This window comes from Colossoma macropomum, unplaced genomic scaffold (genome assembly GCF_904425465.1).
Source record: "Colossoma macropomum unplaced genomic scaffold, Colossoma_macropomum, whole genome shotgun sequence".
NCBI lineage: Eukaryota > Metazoa > Chordata > Actinopteri > Characiformes > Serrasalmidae > Colossoma > Colossoma macropomum.
Window position 1 is genome coordinate 31,608,864 of NW_023494788.1, and position 19,650 is coordinate 31,628,513.

At 36.8% G+C, this 19,650-nt stretch overlaps 1 protein-coding gene across 1 annotated transcript in view; it reads right to left on the minus strand.

The window, feature by feature from the left end:
• Positions 1-19,650, minus strand: part of il1rapl2 (interleukin 1 receptor accessory protein-like 2) — a 354,577-nt gene that overhangs the window by 294,728 nt on the left and 40,199 nt on the right. The window contains exon 2 of the mRNA XM_036569190.1: positions 9,316-9,414. Within this exon, the coding sequence (XP_036425083.1) occupies positions 9,316-9,397 (82 nt within the window). The 5' untranslated portion in view covers positions 9,398-9,414. The remainder of the gene's footprint in view (positions 1-9,315; positions 9,415-19,650) is intronic.

The following is a 19,650-nucleotide window of genomic DNA, read 5'->3' on the forward strand; positions in this document are numbered from 1 at the left end:
ACTCATTGTGCTTTTAGTCTGCCTCATACCATTTAGTGCCTGCTATCATGGAAATACAACAAATCTGTCTCATATGCCATGTAAATATGCAAATAGATATACTTTATTTGTACTCTTATACTTAACTTATGTCTATTTTTATTTCTATTTTCTGCATAGTATATGTAAGTTTATGTGAAATGATATGTCTTGCTACTGAAACACTGCAATTTCCCTTAGGATCAATAAAGTTCTGTCTGTCTGTGTGTCTATCTATCCATCCATCCATCCATCCATCCATCCATCCATCTATCTATCGTCAGGAAGTCATCTGACATCACAGCATCACAGAAGAATGAGCCCAAGCTATTCTGCACAAGGAGAGATACAGTCTAAATTTGAAAAGTATTCAACTTAAATAAGAAAACACAGAGCTCATATTGGACCGTTACTCTGTACTGACTGACACCATGAGTTCTGGTTTTGGAATTGATATCAGGAAAGAAAAAATGAGATCCTTCACAAATTGTGCCAGGTTTTAAAGCCATACTGATTGTGGTTCTAGATCTATTTGCCATTGTAAACATCAAATAGCTTTCAGGTTTTTTTGTTTGTTTTTTTGTATTTTTCCCCCATAAATAACAATAAGTAATATTCTTTATAAGACAGAAAGTATTGCTTATTAGACACAGAAAAGGGGCAATTTCGACTGTGATGGTTTCCCTAACAGGATACACATGCACACTGCTCCACAACTCAGCTCAGCATGTAAGGTAGGGAGAAAGGATTTAAATTATATCTAGGATGACTTTCAAGGGACTGAAAAGTGCATTTCCTTTTTTCACAACAGACATCAGGGCTGCCTGATATGATTCATTTGGCTGGAAAAGCTCAACTTTCCCACTGAGGGCATTAATTTTCAAGGCATTAATTTTCTCCTCAAATCACGTTGTTCTCAGGTTTCCCACTGTTTCTCCCACACTGCTCAAGGGGTTTGTTAAACATGTGTTGGTAGGACATCACCGTGTCACATGATCCTGTTTAGCTCACAATGTCCTTTGTAGCTACAGAGAACTCAAATGCCTTGATGCAGATATCCTAAGAACTATCTGAGTATAATACTTCAGGTATCGGTTAGGTTTAACCAATAAAAACAACATCTAAAAGTCGTGGTATACCTTAAACGGCCAGTTTTATTACACAGTTCTATAACTTCAGTTTGCATTGAAGTCCCTGTAGTTATTGAATAGTAAGCCTTAATTTGTAATATGCCTGGGATTTTAAGGGGCAATGATATGCAAATCATGTAAACCATATTTTAACATTTTTAATAATATAAAGACAACATATCAAATGTTGAAACTGAGAAATCTTATTGTTTTTTGAAAAGTATATGGCCATTTTGAATTTAATGACAAAAACACATTACAAAAAAGTTGGGACAGGGGCATGTTTAACACTGTTTTATATCACCTCTTCTTTTAACAACACTCTGTAAGCATTTGGGAAATGAGGACATCAGGTTGATATAGGATTTCAGCTGCTCAACAGTTCGGGGGCTCACTTGTCGTATTTTTCATTCAATAATGCACTAAATGTCTACAGTGGGTGACAGATCTGTATTGCAGGCAGGTCAGTTTAGCACCCAGACTCCTTTAATACGGAGCCATGCTGTTGTTATACAGGCAGAATGTGGTTTGACATTGTCTTGCTAAAAATAATCAAGGCCTTCCCTGAAAAAGTCATCATCTGGATGGCTTCATATGTTAACAAAACCTGTATATGTCGTTCAGCATTAATGGTGCCTTCACAGATGTGTGCGTCACTCATGCCATGTGCACTAATGCACCCCTATATCATCATGAATACTGGCTTTTGAACTGTGCACTGATAACAAGCTGAATGGTCTTTATTCTTGAAACCTGTTGATGTACAGTTTCTTCTTTGCATTTTAGAGTTTTGAACACAGCAGTTTTTGGAAGTGTTTCTGAGCCCATGCAATGAATTCCACTACAGAATCATGTCTGTTTTTAATGCAGTGCCACCTGAAGGCCGAAAGATCATGGCCAGCAAATACTGGTTTTTGGCCTTGTCCCTTGCATGCAGAGATTTCTCCAGAGTCTCTGAATCTTTTAATGTAATTATGTACCGTAGATGATGAAAATGTTTTTTACGTTGAGAAATGTTATTCTTGGGTCTTTCACAGAGTGGTGAACCCCTCCCCATCTTTACTTCTGACTCAGCCTCTCTGAGATTTTCTTTTTATACACAATCATGTTACTGACCTTGCCTATTAACCACCAGGTGTTTTTTTTAGCATTACACAACTTTACCAGCCTTTTGTTGCCCCTGTCCCAACTCCTTTGGAATGTGTTGTTGGCCTCAAACACTACATGTGCAAATATTTTTAACTTTTTTGGAAATGGGGTTGTACTACAAACCGTGCTCAATATACTTTTATATACAGTAAGTATAATATAGAGTGCATAATAAAGAAGCACCATACTTACATATATTTTTGTTGTATTAGTAATAAAATATAATGTAATGTTACAGCATAAAACACATTTTTAAAAACCTGATATAAAGTCATATCAATCTTTGTTATTTGTACATTCATTTATTTTTTTGGCCCTTGGCTCACCATAAAAAATGCATTTTGGCCCCACAAGTCAAAAACTTTTGCCGTCCTTGTCTAAATCAACAGGGGTGTATTTTCGTATTTTTATAAATATTATTCATTTATTTATTTATTTATTTATTTTTTGACTTTGGCCAAAATTTGACTGATTCTAGCTGAGCTCTGTCTTGATTCTAGAGAGCGCAAATAATTTACTACACAGACTGGCTTGACTCAAAAATACACAATTTATGTTGAAACCAGAGTGCAAAGTATCCTGTCCTTGTAACACATGCCTTACAAAAACAGCATGTCTCCATTTTCGACCCTCAAAAACTGAAATTTGAACATGGTGCAAAAGCACAACTAAAAAGTCTATGTTGTATCTGACACTAAGCATTAGCTATACATGTGTTATTGTTTCAGTTTTTATGTTTTATGATTTCCAGTTTTAAATTTCAAATTAATTTACACCTTCTTTAGCCCTATTCTTACCTTTATAACAGTACTCTCATACTCTTCTTTGATGTTAATATTTCTTGCAGGTACTGCGTAAGTCTTATCTTTTTTGTTTAGCTGCTTATTTTACAGTCAAAATCATTTCTTATCTTCAGTACCCTTCAGAAAGGTGCATTAGCCTTGCATAGATCTGTCCTTTGTATCTGCAAACATGGTACTTAGATTGTCTAAACAAGACTGTTTTCTTCTCTAAAACTATCACCTTCCATTATTTAGTCATCCACTGATGGTCTTATATGGTTAGCTAACGCCTTAACCTAGCACTGAAACTGATAATTAACATACTTCTAATGCTAATTTAAATCTTTATATCTTAGTTGTAGCCTAAACCAAAATCCTAAGCCTTTTCTTCCTTCTCAGTTACTTTGAAGTTCAAAGCTAGCTAGCCTACAAAGAGCCAGTTCTTCACGTTCCTCATCAGAATTCAATTTGCTCACATACGAGCAAATTAAGCAGCCTATCCTACAAGAGGTCTCAGGTAGTTGATATGATAGAACCTACTTATAGGCTACTTATGATAGAACTTGCTTATAGGCTACTTATATTGTTTTCTATTTTATTTTATACAAGCTTTTACATTAAGTCAAATATACATTAATCACATTTTAGTGACCTTTTATTTTAAATACAGGGCACCAAACAATGCCATACCATGCTTATATGATTTTTACAAAAATGTATATATAGTTTGAATTATCAGTGCCAATAACTGAGCCCTTGCAATGGAAACCAGTACATCTGTGGTAAAATGCCTGCCTTTTATATATTTTATTGCCTTTGTAACATTACAGAAATAAATGTTACATTCCTCCATGATGCTAATCCAGGTAGTTGTAGTCTCAGTTTGTATATTTTATAAATGTTTATGTAACGGCATCGGCAGATACGTATACGAAACATCGGATATTGGCATTGGCCCAGAATTCCCATATCGATGCATCTCTACATCTCTGCATCTCTACTCAACCATAATGTACTGAAGTATACTGCAATATATTCTGTTCATATCTTGTAACATACTGACAAAATATAACCATTTTTATAGGGGTAGTTATTTCTATTAGAGTTTCAACTACTTTAAGCTAGGACTATTAAATCTGGGATTAATTCATCTTCATCATTTGTCTGATACTGCCCATTCTGAATACTTCTCATCAGTATATTCCTTCCTTGTGGATATAAATAAGGGCTCTTACACAATAAGAAAAATCTAAACTCAGCCCTGTAAGTTGTAGGATCCCTGTAAATGTCTCTCAAACAATTAATCATGTTCATTACCTGAAATTGGAAAAAAATATAGTTTTTCCAAAACAAGGTCAGTGCTGAGTGGCCCTTTATTTATACTTGGTATAATTTGCATGCTTTGTAAGTGCTTACTAAACGGGGCTTTGCTTCCAAGAGGCTGGGAGCAAGTGTTTAATTTTCCAAATGAGATTCCATTAATAAAATATGAATATTGTTATGTTGAGAGTATTTCAACATCCTACCATCTCCTTAGATATTTCTACAAAGGCCTTTCGTTATTCAGACAGGGTAAAGTTATGCCAAATGTATTTCTTTTCTACATTTAAGGCTTTTTAACTAATTTTGTAAAGCAATTTATTAACAGTTGATCCTTTATTTAAAGGAATGTGCTGTTATTTTTCAACCTAGTCTCTGGTCTCCTGCATCTCTAGCAATTGGTCAATTACCATGGATAATAATTCTGACACATTTCCATATAGCTAGAGAAGAACAGAAAACCTGTTGACACAAAACTCACTTATTAAAGAAGCCACTGGACAGGTTCTGAAATATGTTTGGAGTCAATCCTACGCATGAGCCCCTGTCCCATAAGCATTGTTTTAGAATCCAGAAGAAAAGGATTTCAGTGGCTGCATCCAGGCCTCAAGTGCCACAACAGAATTTCCTTTTTTCTCTCTCTCTCTCTTAGAAATTCACTCAGGATGCTCCAGGCACACTGTGTTCTATTACACTTTAAAGCATTAACTGAGCTACTTGAGTGTCCTGTCGCTTCAAGATCAAGGAGATACTAAGGCCTGCATTTGCTTTCCACTAACCTTCCCTCAATGGATAGTCGGAGCTCAAAAGGTGAAAGACGAGCATTATCTGAGGAGGGCACCCTTTTTAGGTGGGCGGCACGAAGCAGGACAGGGGTGAGATCTTAACAGAAATGGCCAAACTATATAATTAGATTATTCCCGTTCAAAATTCTGATAAGGCTTTATCTGAGTGCCATAGATCATACAGCTGATAAGCGGTGCTTTAGCATTTTTCCCCCAACATAAGTGAGAAAATGGTTGTTGCCTGAAGCCTCTATTTATTCAAGCCATTCAGTTCTCTGATGTAATATATGACTCACAATTTTAGAGTTTAGATTTAGAATTTGGTGCAAAGAATGAAGGATTTTCCAACTGTTGTTCTTGAAAGATAAAATGTATTTGTTCTTCTTATTGAGGTATTACTTTCATTTTTTTAATACTATCCAAATGAAATTACATATTAAATTATTTAGTTAAACAAGAAATGGCATTTATATTTGCGTTCTGTTTTGACCAGTTCAAGTTTCACTTTTCAGGTTTCCTATGTGTTTCAATGTCAAGTTTGTCAAACACATGTCAAGCACACACAAAGATGGTTTCTCAAAACAAGACTGTACTGTAACAACAGCTTTTCAAATTCAAATCATTATATAACCTCCTCTTCCACTTACAGACAGCTGTGGTCTCAGTTATAAGTTTGCCTGTCACAAATAGTGCCTGATCCTAATTGTTTAAGCAGTCACGTTCCACAGTTATTAGCTTCTCTTTGGGTTGAAGCAAATTCATGTACATAAAAGAAAGTAGAAAACGTAATCTCTTCTCTTTGTCTCTCCATGTCTGACGTATCTTCAAGAGTTCTAAGTTATGGTGCAATAACACCTTTAGAGGGCAGTGACGAGAAACCTTAATGTTTGTTTAGCAATGTTTGTTTATTTGAGCTCAAGTTATGTCTAGCATCAGTTGGATGCTAAGTTTAGTTAGGAAGCTAGGAAAAAGGATCAGCCAGTTTGATGAGTTTAGGTTTGTAATTTGCATACAATAAAAAAAATACAAATTGTTATTCACAATTTTTAAATGGCAATTAATTGTCAGCTAATGATTCAAGATGTGAAAAGCCTGGTTATAAGTTTAAAATCTTCACAGAATTTCTAGGTCTGTTTTAAAGAGCCATGAGTGAGACATTCATAATTCAGTTAGGTTAAGATGTATGACTTGATTTCTACTTGTGCTTATTTTTTCATTTTGGTCAAATCAGAGTATATTTTGCTGAAGATAAACCAGCAAGAATAGGTTGTACAAAACCCTGGGAGTTACTCATGGGTAATTTGACATACTCAGTCCTCAGTGACCCTGAGGTGCAGCAGGAGAATCATGGCTGGTCTCATAATACATTTAGTGGTAACTCAGTTGAAGTTTGGGACATCTGTCTTCCACCCAGCCAACAGTTGCTAGCGTCTGAGAGATATTAGATTAGCAATAAACTCTCTAAACTGGCCTACATTCCTCGCTATCAATGATATAATCATTGTTTATTTTTTATGCTTTGTTACTCCAATTTACTCACTGCTAATAGGTCGTCCTCACACTGTGGTATAGTACAGCAGCCTGCCAGAGGGAAGGCCAATACACGCCTTCTGTGATGCATATACTCTTTTGCCATGTCATTCTGAACCACTAGCCATGCAGCACTGTAAACACGTTAGATGCAATCTGAAAGGCTATATATAGCCTGATCTTTGCTATATTTGGTGTACTATATTTACAATATAGTATACAAACTGTACTATATTTGCCATAGAAGTATGGCAAATAGAGTACAGTTTGTATACTATATTGTAAATATATATAATATATATATATATATATATATATATATATATATATATATATATCTTTTAAAAGTAGGGAAAAAACAAAACATCTCAGTTCAAGGAGTCACACTATGTACATATTAAAAATGTGATTAATCTGAAGCACTATAAAGGAGCCTAGTATATCTTACTTAAATTGTATTGACTTTACTTCCAACTTCAAAGTCCTGCATTAACTACCAAAACACAAATGTCAGATCCAATTCTGTATTGGCTGATATTCATTATTAAAGGAATGGTTTGCCAAAAAACTGATTTACACAATCTTCCGAACACCCCAAATGCAGTCAATCAGCCAAGAAATGTTTGGTGTCCAAAATTTGCTTCCTTAGTTTTGTGCTGGAGCTATGAGGCAAACATTGCTAACAAACACTAGCAGTCAATATTCACCCAGATCTTTTTCATAAACACATCCACAAACTTTCTCTAAACTCGTTCAAACCTCACGCAGCCTCTTGTTTAAAACTAAAGAAGAAAATTTGGACACCAAATATGTCTTGGCTGCTTTAGTACATCTTCGGTAAGTGGAAAATTGTGCTTGGTTTTAAAAATCTCTGTACACAAACAGCACACCTGGAACACAAATCTGCCTGGAGACATGACAGATTTTTTCAAGACTTATTCTCTGAAATCGAAAAGTTTCAAACAAAGCTTAAAATGACAAAATCAAGCAAAATAATTGCCATGATGGTCACTGAAAAAGCAAGTATTACTGTTCAAACAAACAAAAAATAAGCAAAAAAATAAACATCTAAAAGCCTGACACATGTAATGCCTAATTTTTGGACACATTTTGTAGCAGCAGATTATAAATTTATTTCAACAACAAAACTCTGTATATAAGTGAAACACTGATGCTATTAGGGCTGTAACTATAATGTACTGATTATTTTTAAAAAAAGTTTTTAAAAAAGACCAACAATATCAGCAATAAATAATCCAACAACAAGACCAACAATAAATGAACAATAACAAATCATAAGCTTTTAAATATTCCAAAATATATTACTTTACCGGAAAAAAAATTAACAAGAGAGCTTTTACACAATGCTATGTGGTGACACTATGTAGCAAAGAATGCATGTAATACATTCAGAAATGGATCTAATGAGCACAAGAACGCATTTAAATCTGTAATGTATCTTACTGTAAGATTAGTACATGAATTTTAAATATGCATTATCATCACACAACCTGTAGAGTTATTATTGCTAATTCATTCATAAGGTAACTTTAAATGAATTTTGTATTTAAGCAATCAAGTTTAATGGACTAACTGCGACAGCCCTCAATGCCACCAGTTTTAAATAACTCCATTTTCCTTGTTATGCTTGCAGCCCAAAATATTTGTATTGATACAGTAACACTTAATGGCCATTTCAGATTTTTTGTACTGTAGAAAAAATGCCACAGCAAATACTTAAATCTCATACTGGGCAAGAAAACTGACAGACAAGATTGCCTCTATGTTTTTGCCGCCCACATGAAAGCCCGTTTGGTGCTGATAACATAATTGCTCACCACACACCCTCACCCACACACAAACAGACACAATGCAAGAGGCAGAGAAAAACATTGATAATTTTCCAAAGCCCTGGATTACGCGATCCTGTGGAAGCCTTGGATTTATTTTTCTTTGGGTCTCAAGGAAAAGAAACAGTGCAATTCCGTGACGATATCATCAGAAACAGCTTCAATAAGTTTCGGGGACTGAACAATACTCTGTTTGTTTATCACTGGGAGAGCTTTTATAGTGAAACTTGCAACCAACACACTAACACATAGTCATCTGCATCTGCCCAACATTCTGACATCTGCTCCAAATACAGAAGTTTTGTATATGGCAGATATGGCAGTCAACCCTTACAAGTCACAAGCAGTGACTACAATGCAAGGTGTAGTTTGATATTAATTATTTCTCACTTGTATCTCGTTAAAAAATGAGAAACATCTATTTAAAAATGTAGATTGTAAGCTTTCAATTAATAGTGCATTTGTGTTAGTGAATAGAATGTTTATCAAAGTTTTATTAGCATTTTAATTTGATGAACAGTTATTATTGTGAATATAGTGTTATTTGGTGAAATGCAAAAATATCAACGGTAAAAACTCTAGACTTTTAAGGGTTAACCACTGCACACTTTGCTCACTTTCAGTAAGGAATTTGTGAGAGCGTGTCCTTTGTCAAGGGACCGACAGCACAAGATAACAAGACAAACCAAAAATATCGAAGATTGAATTCAGTAAGCATGAGACTGTAATTGGCAGAAATTTACTGACTTACCAGAGTTCCTCTTGGAAATGTATTTCAGATTGACACAGGCAGCAGAACTGATAAGAAGAAACATGAATGCTGCAGGCTTCATCTTTTGGTCTTGTGTAGCTGCAAGAAACAGAAGGACAGAAGAATACAGTAAGGGGAGAGAGTTGTATGATGAAGTCTGATCTCTTTTTAACACAATCTTTTTTTGAAATGCCACAGCACCAAGAATGTGCCTCTGTTCTTATTTCTTTTGAATAGATTAAAAGATACCCAGGTTAGAACTGGCATTTTTGTTCCATCCTTAAGACAGGTGGTTTGATCTTCTACGTTTTATTTAAGATGACTTTTTAATTTTATTAATAATCACTGTAATTTTATTTAATAATAACATATAGTCTGGATTAAAATACTATAAGCTATACACCAGAAGGTATTTGATACACCATATTTTAAGCTTTTTAGGAACATCACTAAGTTGGTAAATAATAATATGCAGTATTATCTATTTACAATAATTCCTTTATAAGTTATCTGCCTTATCTTCAACACATTTTTATTGTATATTATTGAAAAAAGTGATGGTTCCAAACTTCTGAACCATAGAGTATACTGAAACAGAAATATAAAAAAAACAAAAAAAAACAAGCCTAAATCTAAACAGGATATCAGCAAGATTTAAACAGATAATTAAAAAAGCAAAGTAAACTAATAATAATAATAATAATAATAATAAACAAATCCACAGTACTTACTCCGTAAAATTGATTCTCATCTAGTCAAACTGGGGTCGCATTTTAGTGAAAAGTGTAATTGTAAGCCAGCCAAAGAATATCCAGAAACAATCCATGAAACACATGTTAATGCAGGGTGTAATCAGCCTCCATGAAGTGTTTAAAGTGCACCTGTATACTGGGTGAACCATAAAAAAGTCAGAATATTTGTGTGTACAGACAGGTGAAAAAAACAACATAAAGTGTTTTAGCAAGAAACTGTAGCTCCTGTGCCCAGATTCATTGCCCCAATAATGAACACTCTTTCAAAGGGACTTACATCTTTTGCTCTTCCATCATGATCCAAATTTGAGATTAACATGCTTAATCTCAAAAAAATCTAAAAACTGCCTAATCATGTCATACAGTACACCTGTCTGGAAGTACATGCATTCGTTATGTTTCTCCACTCATTTATTCAGGTTTTTCCTTTGTCTCTTATTTATAAATGGATTATTATATATCGTCAATGTAAATCTTGTGTCTCCAAAATGGGAACTATACAAGAGGAGGAAAAAACATTATGTAAGTTAATGCAATGAGATTTTGGGCCATATTTATTATTGGTCCATTTGTCATAAAATGGTCATACAATGTGAAGGGCAGCTTCTGACAGAGACAATATGGATATGGACTTTATTTACATAAAACATCTATTCTCAAAGCCATTTTAAGACAAGAATTTTGACCTAGATAGTAAATGAATATGGATGTACAACCCAGTCCAAAAATCTATCTACTGCAAAATCTATAGTAGCTCCACAAATCTCATATTGGTGAAGCTCTCAGGGTTTCCATCATAACTGTGTGGAATATGAGCAGAGATGATTTAGGGTGCCTTCTGTACCGCTGTGTACCACATTTTACCACCTCATTCTGTTTTCAGTAAGATATTTGAAATGAAACAGAGCCCTCTCTGGATAGACAATAGTGTTGAAAGGTGCATCAATTCATTTTTGGTGGTAGCTACAGAGAGGTTTGTTGCATTCCTTAAGTGATTGTCTCTCTGTGATATGAACAACACAATCGAAAGTTATTGTCTTGATTTTAGTTAGCGTTTATTAAATACATGCATCAAATGAAGCCATGCTAACATTTCAAAAGTATGACATTGTCTCTCCAATACACTGTATATTTACCAAAAGAATAAGATTTCCTTTTAAAAACATCTATTCCTTAACAACATCTGGTAGGACCCTCCTGGCATGTAATGTAAATCTGTGAAGTTTCCATCCATTTAATAAGGCTGCCATCAGTTTGAGAAGCAAGAGGCACAATGTTCAATACACAAATAATGAGGAACCAAATAGTTACTGCTCCTCAGCTGTAAAACATAAACAGAACACATACCCAACTATTTGTTTTTATCAACTATTTTGTAATAGTTTTGTCACCACAATTAGGCTTTTACACTTTACATACTTATACATAGAGTTGTCAGTTTATTAGAAACATCTACCCATACACATACTCACTGACCATTTTATCAGGTAAACCTACTATGTAGCTGCAGTTTGTACTGACTGTAGGTCATCTGTTGCTGCAAAATTCATTAGCCACCCTCTATCTCATCCATTACTGTAAAGGGACCATCATATAACCACAGCTGACCAGATATTATCAGAGTTGGGGAGTATATATAACTGTTACACAGCAGTTATATATACATATTTGAGTGCATTGACTTTGTCATTTGATTTGTTGCTGTAGTGATAACAAACGAAAGCGAAAATCTAAACAACTGAGATTTCCCACTGAATTGTTTTTTGCGTCCCAAACCGCATACTAGCACACTGAGTAGTATGCAAGAAATAGCGCACATACCATTAGAAGTGTTGTCATTAGTGTAGTAGGTGAAGTACAGAAGTGTAGTTTGTGAGATGAGTTCAAAAGCTCCAAAGGCAGATTATAGCTGCGCTGTTCGGCTCATTAGTTGCTCAGTAAACATCTCTATGAGAAAGTTTGAGGTATTTGTTGATTAAGGTTTTATTAGGATAAATAGGTGCATTTACTGAGTTAAGTTGATTTTGGCTTCATATTTGTCCATTTTCAAAATTCGTTCTACATTTAAGGCACCTCAGTGTAACTGCAGCACCATTTATGGTGTAACGAAGAATTCAAATGACGAAGCTGGCAAATAAGAAACTTGACTTGAGCTTGATATATAGCTTTGTATGAGTTTATTGTTTAAGAGCTTTGGCAGTTCTGGTAGTCATTTTTTTTTTTTACTTTTATTAACTGTCACGCACTGGAATGTTCTTAACTCAGTCTGCCAATCTAGCTGATCTTCTCGTAACTTTTTCTGCAGACTGCATCTAAAGCAGCTACATCTTTGTGTTTTTCGTGGTTAACCTGGTCTATTTTGCTTGGTCTTCAGCCATTTGCAGGGTTGTAGCTGCAGTAACTGTGATGAGATAATCTCTATCAGAGCACAATTAGAGTTACAGCTCGCCTACCAACATTGTGATGTGGTCTTCTTAATGACTTAATTAATTACTATGAATTAGCAAATATAATTTTTTGTTCGACATTTACATTAGATTTAATTTCATACTCCAGCAGTTTTAGGTAAACAGTGCTTTACTAACCAAAATCACTGTCAAATATATATTTTTATTATTATACATGCTGATTATAGCTTATAGATCCTTTTATTTCTGCTAGAAGGTCCAAGCAAAGGGATATAAGGAGACATCTGAGAGGCACTTAGATAAAATGCATCAAAAAATAAGAGGCAACTTGCAATTTAGCACAGTAGTGTATGGTGCATAATTATAGTGCATAATTATGTCACAACCTCTTGATATAGATGTAAAAGCAGCATTCAAAGTGCACTTCCCTGCTATTATTTATGGCATAAAATTGCAGATCAGCCAAAATGATAATAATAAATATTCTGATTGCTGATTGCAGTGTTTGGAGCAAAGATCTGCCAATTCCAACCCTGGCCAATCCAGATCGTGCTGCTCTAACTACAACCCAAATACAATCTGGTATAAGATGCTATATGGTATAATAACACAGCTCCTGATTAAATGGCCAATGAGTGTATATACAAGGTATATGTATCTATAATATACAGTCATATGCAAAGTTTTGGACATCCTTATATATTTTGTTAATTTTGTAAGTGAAATTAAGTTAATATCCTCCACAAGGAGCACACTTTAAATATGCCATTTCGCTGCAAATATTGGTGTGTAATTTCTTTTTATTTGCTGAGTTGAACATATTGAAAAAAATGTTAAAATACAAAATGTGGCAAAACTTTTGCACAGGCCACATTTTAAACAAATCTGTTTATTAAAATGTGCAGAAGTGTGTTCTCTGTAAAGAAAGTGTGCTAATTTCCACTTAGAAAATCAACAAAACATAAACTGTCCAAGGTGCCAAACTTTTGTATATGACTAAAGCCACCACCAACAGAAAGGACTTCTAAGGAAAAACTAAATTTCAAAAAAGCTTTACATACTTACGTATTTTCCATGTCTATACAGCTGAAGTGAGAAAGAAACTAATAAAAATTAATTTTCCAAAGGGCTCCATATGAAAGTCTGCTCTTAAGCCTAGCCGCAAGTCTTACAACAAACTAGAGACTGTTTGAATTACGCCCAAAAAGCAAATGACTTCAGGGCAATCTCTAAAAAACACACACTCAGTCAAAAAAGCACATGCATTCTCTCACGAATACACTCAAACATTTTCCAAACACTGAGTGCAAAAGTAGTTCATCTAAAATGCATGAGGTGGACGAAAAAATACATAGCTCACCACAGAAAGCCCTGACTCACCACAGAAAGCCCTGCTACCCAAGCTCTCACTCTCAGCAGGCACACAAATCGCATCCAACGAAGACCCAATGATGCCTTTATTACAGCAGTAATCGCTGCAATATTTGTTCAGTTTAAATTATTACATTTACTATCTGTTACAGTACACCGTGAATTTCAACTACTGTATATATGAGTTTGTGTTAACAACTAAGCACATCTGTGTTCCTTTTAACAAAATCTCGTCTTCAGGTTACAGTTTAAGCACAGTATATATGACAGTATTTTTTGTCTTTCTCTTGAAAAGAAAAGTATTGTCTTGTATTGGCTTAACTTCAGCAAGTCCCTTGACAGACCATGTAAGCAGACAGATAAACACAGTTTGCCCCTAACATGACCTAAGATTCGAGTCAACCAAAATGAGTGATGACAAAAATAACTCCTCGCTCCTTCCCCTTTGAGGGGATTAAAACAGTGCACTTACTAGCAATTGAGTTTCATTTTGCACAAACATCTAAAGCATTCAAAACATAATTCAAAAACCAAACTGGTAACAGATGTATGGCTGACACATTTTAGACATTGTGTTCCTTTTATTTTCGAGTCCTGGTGGGGCTTTCAAGAGACATTTGATAGTGATGCATTTAGAAACATAACATAGTTTGTTCTACACAGACTGATGGAGAAAGTGTTGTATATAGAATCTTTTTGAATATGGTTTTATATAGCAACAAAAAGTGTTCTTCTATTGTTTTGGGGAGAACACCACCCTAGTTTGTTGTCATATTGACAAACTGACACACGAAACTTTAATTTTAGTGGTTTCAATAAGCATGCTGTTTGTACATCTGTTATTTTGAAAACTGTTTTTGGATGTAACTTTATTTGTGAGCCAAGTTCATAAAAATGGTGTTTTGGGTAAACTTTCCAATATGTTCTACAGAGGATATATAATGTTCACTAACAGCATGTGTTTGGCTAAAAGAGAAGATGCTTTTAAATACAGTAGGGTAGCGGTAATAGAATATGCAAACTAACTGCCAATGACAGGTGCTGAACTTCATCCAAATATTCCTTTATTGTTTTTCCACTATTCTTTTCAGAAATGTTTGTGGCTGACTGCAAGATAGTTTCTTGGAAAACGATTACATGAGTGTGAAAAAAGTCTAAAGTCACAGGTGCCAGAAAGCTTTTATGCTTTCATACAGAAAAACTCGCAGGGGGCTGAGAAACCATTTGATATTTTCAAGTCTTTGAAATAGTTTCATCCCACATTTTGCAGGAGCGAAACCATAACCTAAAAATGGCTTATCATTTGTTTCAATACCAAAACAAAGATGGGCTATGTATTGTTTTTCTTTCAGTTGGTGAAAGAATGGCATAGTAACAGCTGTGCTGCAAAAATGACAACAAAGCGTGCATGCAACACCGCATCTACTTTATAAGAAACCGTTCCACTATATATTCACTCACTGCTCACTTATGAGCTCCACCTACCCTACAGAACCACTGTATAAGTGTACAATTGGTAGCATATTGGTTGTCATGCATAGCCCACAGTATGTCATGACTGCCCTGTAGCCTATTCAACAGGCCACATTTCTGTGTTTTATCACAATGGATAAAATGCATTTTTTTGGTCATCAAATTACTATAAACACGTTATCACTTGTAATTAAACAGCTTCAGTTTAAAAAGAAGTTACTTGCTGTAACTACTAAGAGCTTACTTGCTGTAACTATCTCTACCCTAGACTACATGGCCAACATGTTGCTCCAGTAAGACTACAAATGGAAATACAGCCCATGTGCTGTATTGATTATGGGCCTAGATTCACAATATAACATCTAGTTAGAAACCAGTAGCCTGCCAATTGCTGCACAGATGGTATAAAAGACTACATTGATTAACATAGGAGTATATTGCAAACAGCTGGTGTGGTTGCCATTTCTGGTCTAAAACGAGCTTCTCACCCCCTTTCAAACAACTAATATACATTAACCAATGTTTAAAGAGGAGCTGAAGCTCACTTATCATAGCCTCACCTTGTCAACAACCAATTACCCCCTATCCCCCTATTAAAATTTTCAAGGGGAAAAAATGGGCTCTGTAGAAGGGCTGATGAAGGCTACTGATTAAGGACTAACACAAATTGTGCATCAACAAATGAGCTTTAGTCTCTAACTGTGCACCCACAAGGGGTACCAACAAGATAGTCATTTCTAATAAAGTAGACAGTGAGTGTAAATAGTTGTATTTTGGATTTTACTCAGTTGCTTGTAATTACATTCTCTTAAAAATAATCTGCAGACACCAGGCTTTTAAGGCAGTAAACTGCTTCTAGCATCACTAAAACACAATGTGTGGTTTCTGTTCCTTCCTTTCTAGCTATGTTTTAGAGGTTAGGCAGCCAGCAGAGAATCTGAGTTTGCATCATTTCACAGGCCAGCACCCTAGCCCAACGAAGGCATGCAGGACTTTTATACACCTCCTACTTCTCTCTCATCCTTTGTGATACACAGCCTGCTCTGTTCAACACCAGCTGAAAGAGCAGTGTTTAAGTCTAGCTTTTCTGACTGCATAAAAGGTGACCTCTTACGCGGGCCATACTCTGCAGCCTCTTTTGGGATTCTCCTCTGTATTCCCGGCTCAGGCAGAGTCAAAGATCTTTATGAAGCACAGGGAGCTTCCTTATCATTTCTTAAATGGAAGCAAAATCGCAATGAAGTGCTTGAATTTATTTATTCATTTCATTTTGAAATTGGTCAATCCTTGCCTGGGACTAAATGAGTGAATAAAATATTCCACTATTCCAGTACCTTGTGAGCTTGGGATAGGGATGTGAATGCTTCCCTTACTAAAAGAGTACCAAAGTGGTGTCAGAATATGCTTTGATTCCCATGATGTATTAAGTTTTCAGTTGCTTTTTCAAGTATGTGATGTTAATGGTTACATGTTATGTGAACACAGAAGTAGTTCGAGTAGGTACTGTGTTTGGGAGTGTTAGCTACTGTCATCCAGGTTTGGGTCCTGACTGAAATCCCCTGGTGGAATTTTGTAGTGGGCTACAGTCATGCTAGAGGTTTAAAAGAGCACATTTCCTCCCTCTGGAAATAAGAGCGATTTTTGCTCTTTTGTACTAGTGGTGCATCACTTGCGAATGAGCCAGCTTATTTAGGTGAACACTGGGAGCTGACTCGCACTGAGGGGCCTTTGTTCCACTCCTCGTTATTCCCAGCACCTGCTTTTGTGTTAGTTAGTTTTTGGTTGTGTTTCCAAGTGAGCCTCACTAGTTATTCTGATTTTTGACCCTGACCCACTTTGTTTGTTGATGACTGATTGATGGATTTTGTAAATTTGGCTAATCAAAAAAATGGACAATGCTGTTGAATGAAGAGCCATTTGGGAACCAAAACAGTCGACTGTTATTGCTGAGCTAAGCTGATTGATCTGACTCACTGAAAACAGCTGCAATACCCATCACTATCTTGTACTCTGGCAGCCAAGTCAATTCTGAATAAAGCTTCGCTATAGACACTAACTTTAAGTTGTCTAAGCTTCTTCTGTGCACCACCCCATGCTACAATGGTGGAAGAATTGGCAGAAGAAGGGGCGATGAGAGGTTGATCCCAGTGGCGGCACAAGGACCTGGCAGGGCACCGGGTAGGAAACGCCAAAAGTGGCTTGGAGCGGCAGAGAGGGCGAGGTTGGCAAAGGACAAAAGCCCGGTGCGAAGAACCAGGCTAGGGGGGCCAGGGGGAAGAGTATGCTCTCCCGAATAAGCCACCGCAAAGCAAAGGACAACATGACATGTTTGTAAATAGCTGGGCCACCTGAAGGATCAGGTCGGCAGGCACCCAGGTAAGACACGACGTTGACAATTTCCCCCCTTACCAGACGAGTCGGGCAACTTGGGCACAATTCGCAGCTTATGGTGCCATGCCAGCTGGATGGCAAGGAGTTAAAGGCCCTATTTACCTCCGGCTCGACAATCAGCATAATCAAGCCAGGAGTTCTGCCACGCAAGTGGTCCTGGCAGCCAACAAAGGTGAGAATGGAGACTGCTGGGCTGTCTAGGCATCCAGTCCGGGTGGAAGGGTCTAGGCAAAGTGCCGCCAGTGAGCTGAGGGAGCACCTGGTCCAGGTGGGGTTCCTGGCGAAAGCAGAATTATGACCTGTGGGTCAAGGGCTAAGAGTTTCATCCAGAGGAGAGAGTCTGGGAGTTCTATCCAGGACAACATCTCAAGCTGGACAGTGGACGAATGGGACCCTGCCTCGTGGTGGAAAAGCTCCCAGACATTGTGTATCGGGTGTTCACCAAAACCTGGTGCCACATTGTTTGACAACGGGACCACCTGACTCCATATCTGGAGGAACAGGAGGGACCCCTAGTCCTCTAGACCCTCTAGAGTGATGCCCCCAAGGACCCAACCAACACTCCCCAGCCACACAGAGAACCCCTACAGACTCCCCAGCATCATCAGAATGCTGCCAAGTCTCCTCAGCAGCTTCGGAAGCCCCTCAAAGCCTACCAGTGATCCACGAGGATTATGACACCCTGATGGCATCAACAGAAACTTACAGGCTAAGTTGAGATTTTCAACTTGGGTAGGGCTAAGGTACCCTCAGGTACCCCCTTTGGGCTGGGAGCCCTCAAACAGGGGGCAACAGACTCTTACACATTTCAAAGACTCTGCTGAAGAGACTGTTAAGCAGCAGGATTGCTGCTCTTGGACAAGGGAGTAGGGCAGTGTGGCGTCAGAACATGTTTCTGTTCCCATTATGCTCAGCTGGGCTGCATTTACTTCTTAAAACAGTAAGTAAAGGTTTTCAGTTTGTAGATTTTGTATTTGGTCAATCCTTGTCGGGGACCTGGGACTAAATGATTGAATAAAACAATCCACTACTTCAATACAGGTGATCTTGTGACCTTGGGATGAGCATGTGAATGCTACCCTTACTAAAAAGAAGAAAATAGTAGCTATTTTAAGTATTTTTGAGTATTTAGTATTTTTTTTAGTACCAAAGTGGTGTCAGAGCATGCTATGGTTCCCACGCTGCTTTGCTCATGTATTTATGTTTTCAGTTGCATTTCCAAGTGTGTGATGTTTACGGTTATAAGTTATGTGAACGCTAAAGCAGTCTGGGTAGGTACTGTGTTTGAGAGCATTAGCTACTGTCATCCAGGTTTGGGTCCTGCTTCATAACCCCCAGCGGGATGTTATAGCAGGCTATAGCCATGCAAGAGATTTGATAGAGCATATTTTTTCCTTCCAGAAAGTATAGCCATTTTACTTTCCTATACTCTGGCTGTTGAGTCAATTCTAAATAAAGCTTTGTTTGGACACAAACTTAAGAGTGGTCTAAGCTTCTTCTGTGCATCCCTAAGTTTGGGTGCCCCTGGTTAAATTACATATATTGTTGATTTCTGATGTGAAACAACCCCTGCAGCAAACCATTTAAAAATACTTTTTTTGTAGCCAACTAAGAGCCTTTCTCTTCTTGTTTTAGGAAATCTCACCCCCCCTTACTTGCAAATCATGGAATTCCAGGCAGAGGGGCACTGCTGATGGAGCCCATAAAACAACTCAGCCCCAATTATCTGTCCTTGTGATTTTGTAAAGTATATTTCAGCTAATGATTGTCTAGATATCTCATGTCTATTTTTCACAAAAAAACATTTTGCAGGCTCAAACCCAAAGTGAATCGGATTGATCACTGAAACATTGTGGATGTTGTTGAAGAGGATGGTGGATATTGAATATTGTCATTCCTTCCAGCAACTTCTCCTCCAGTTGTTTTCCTTTACCACTCAT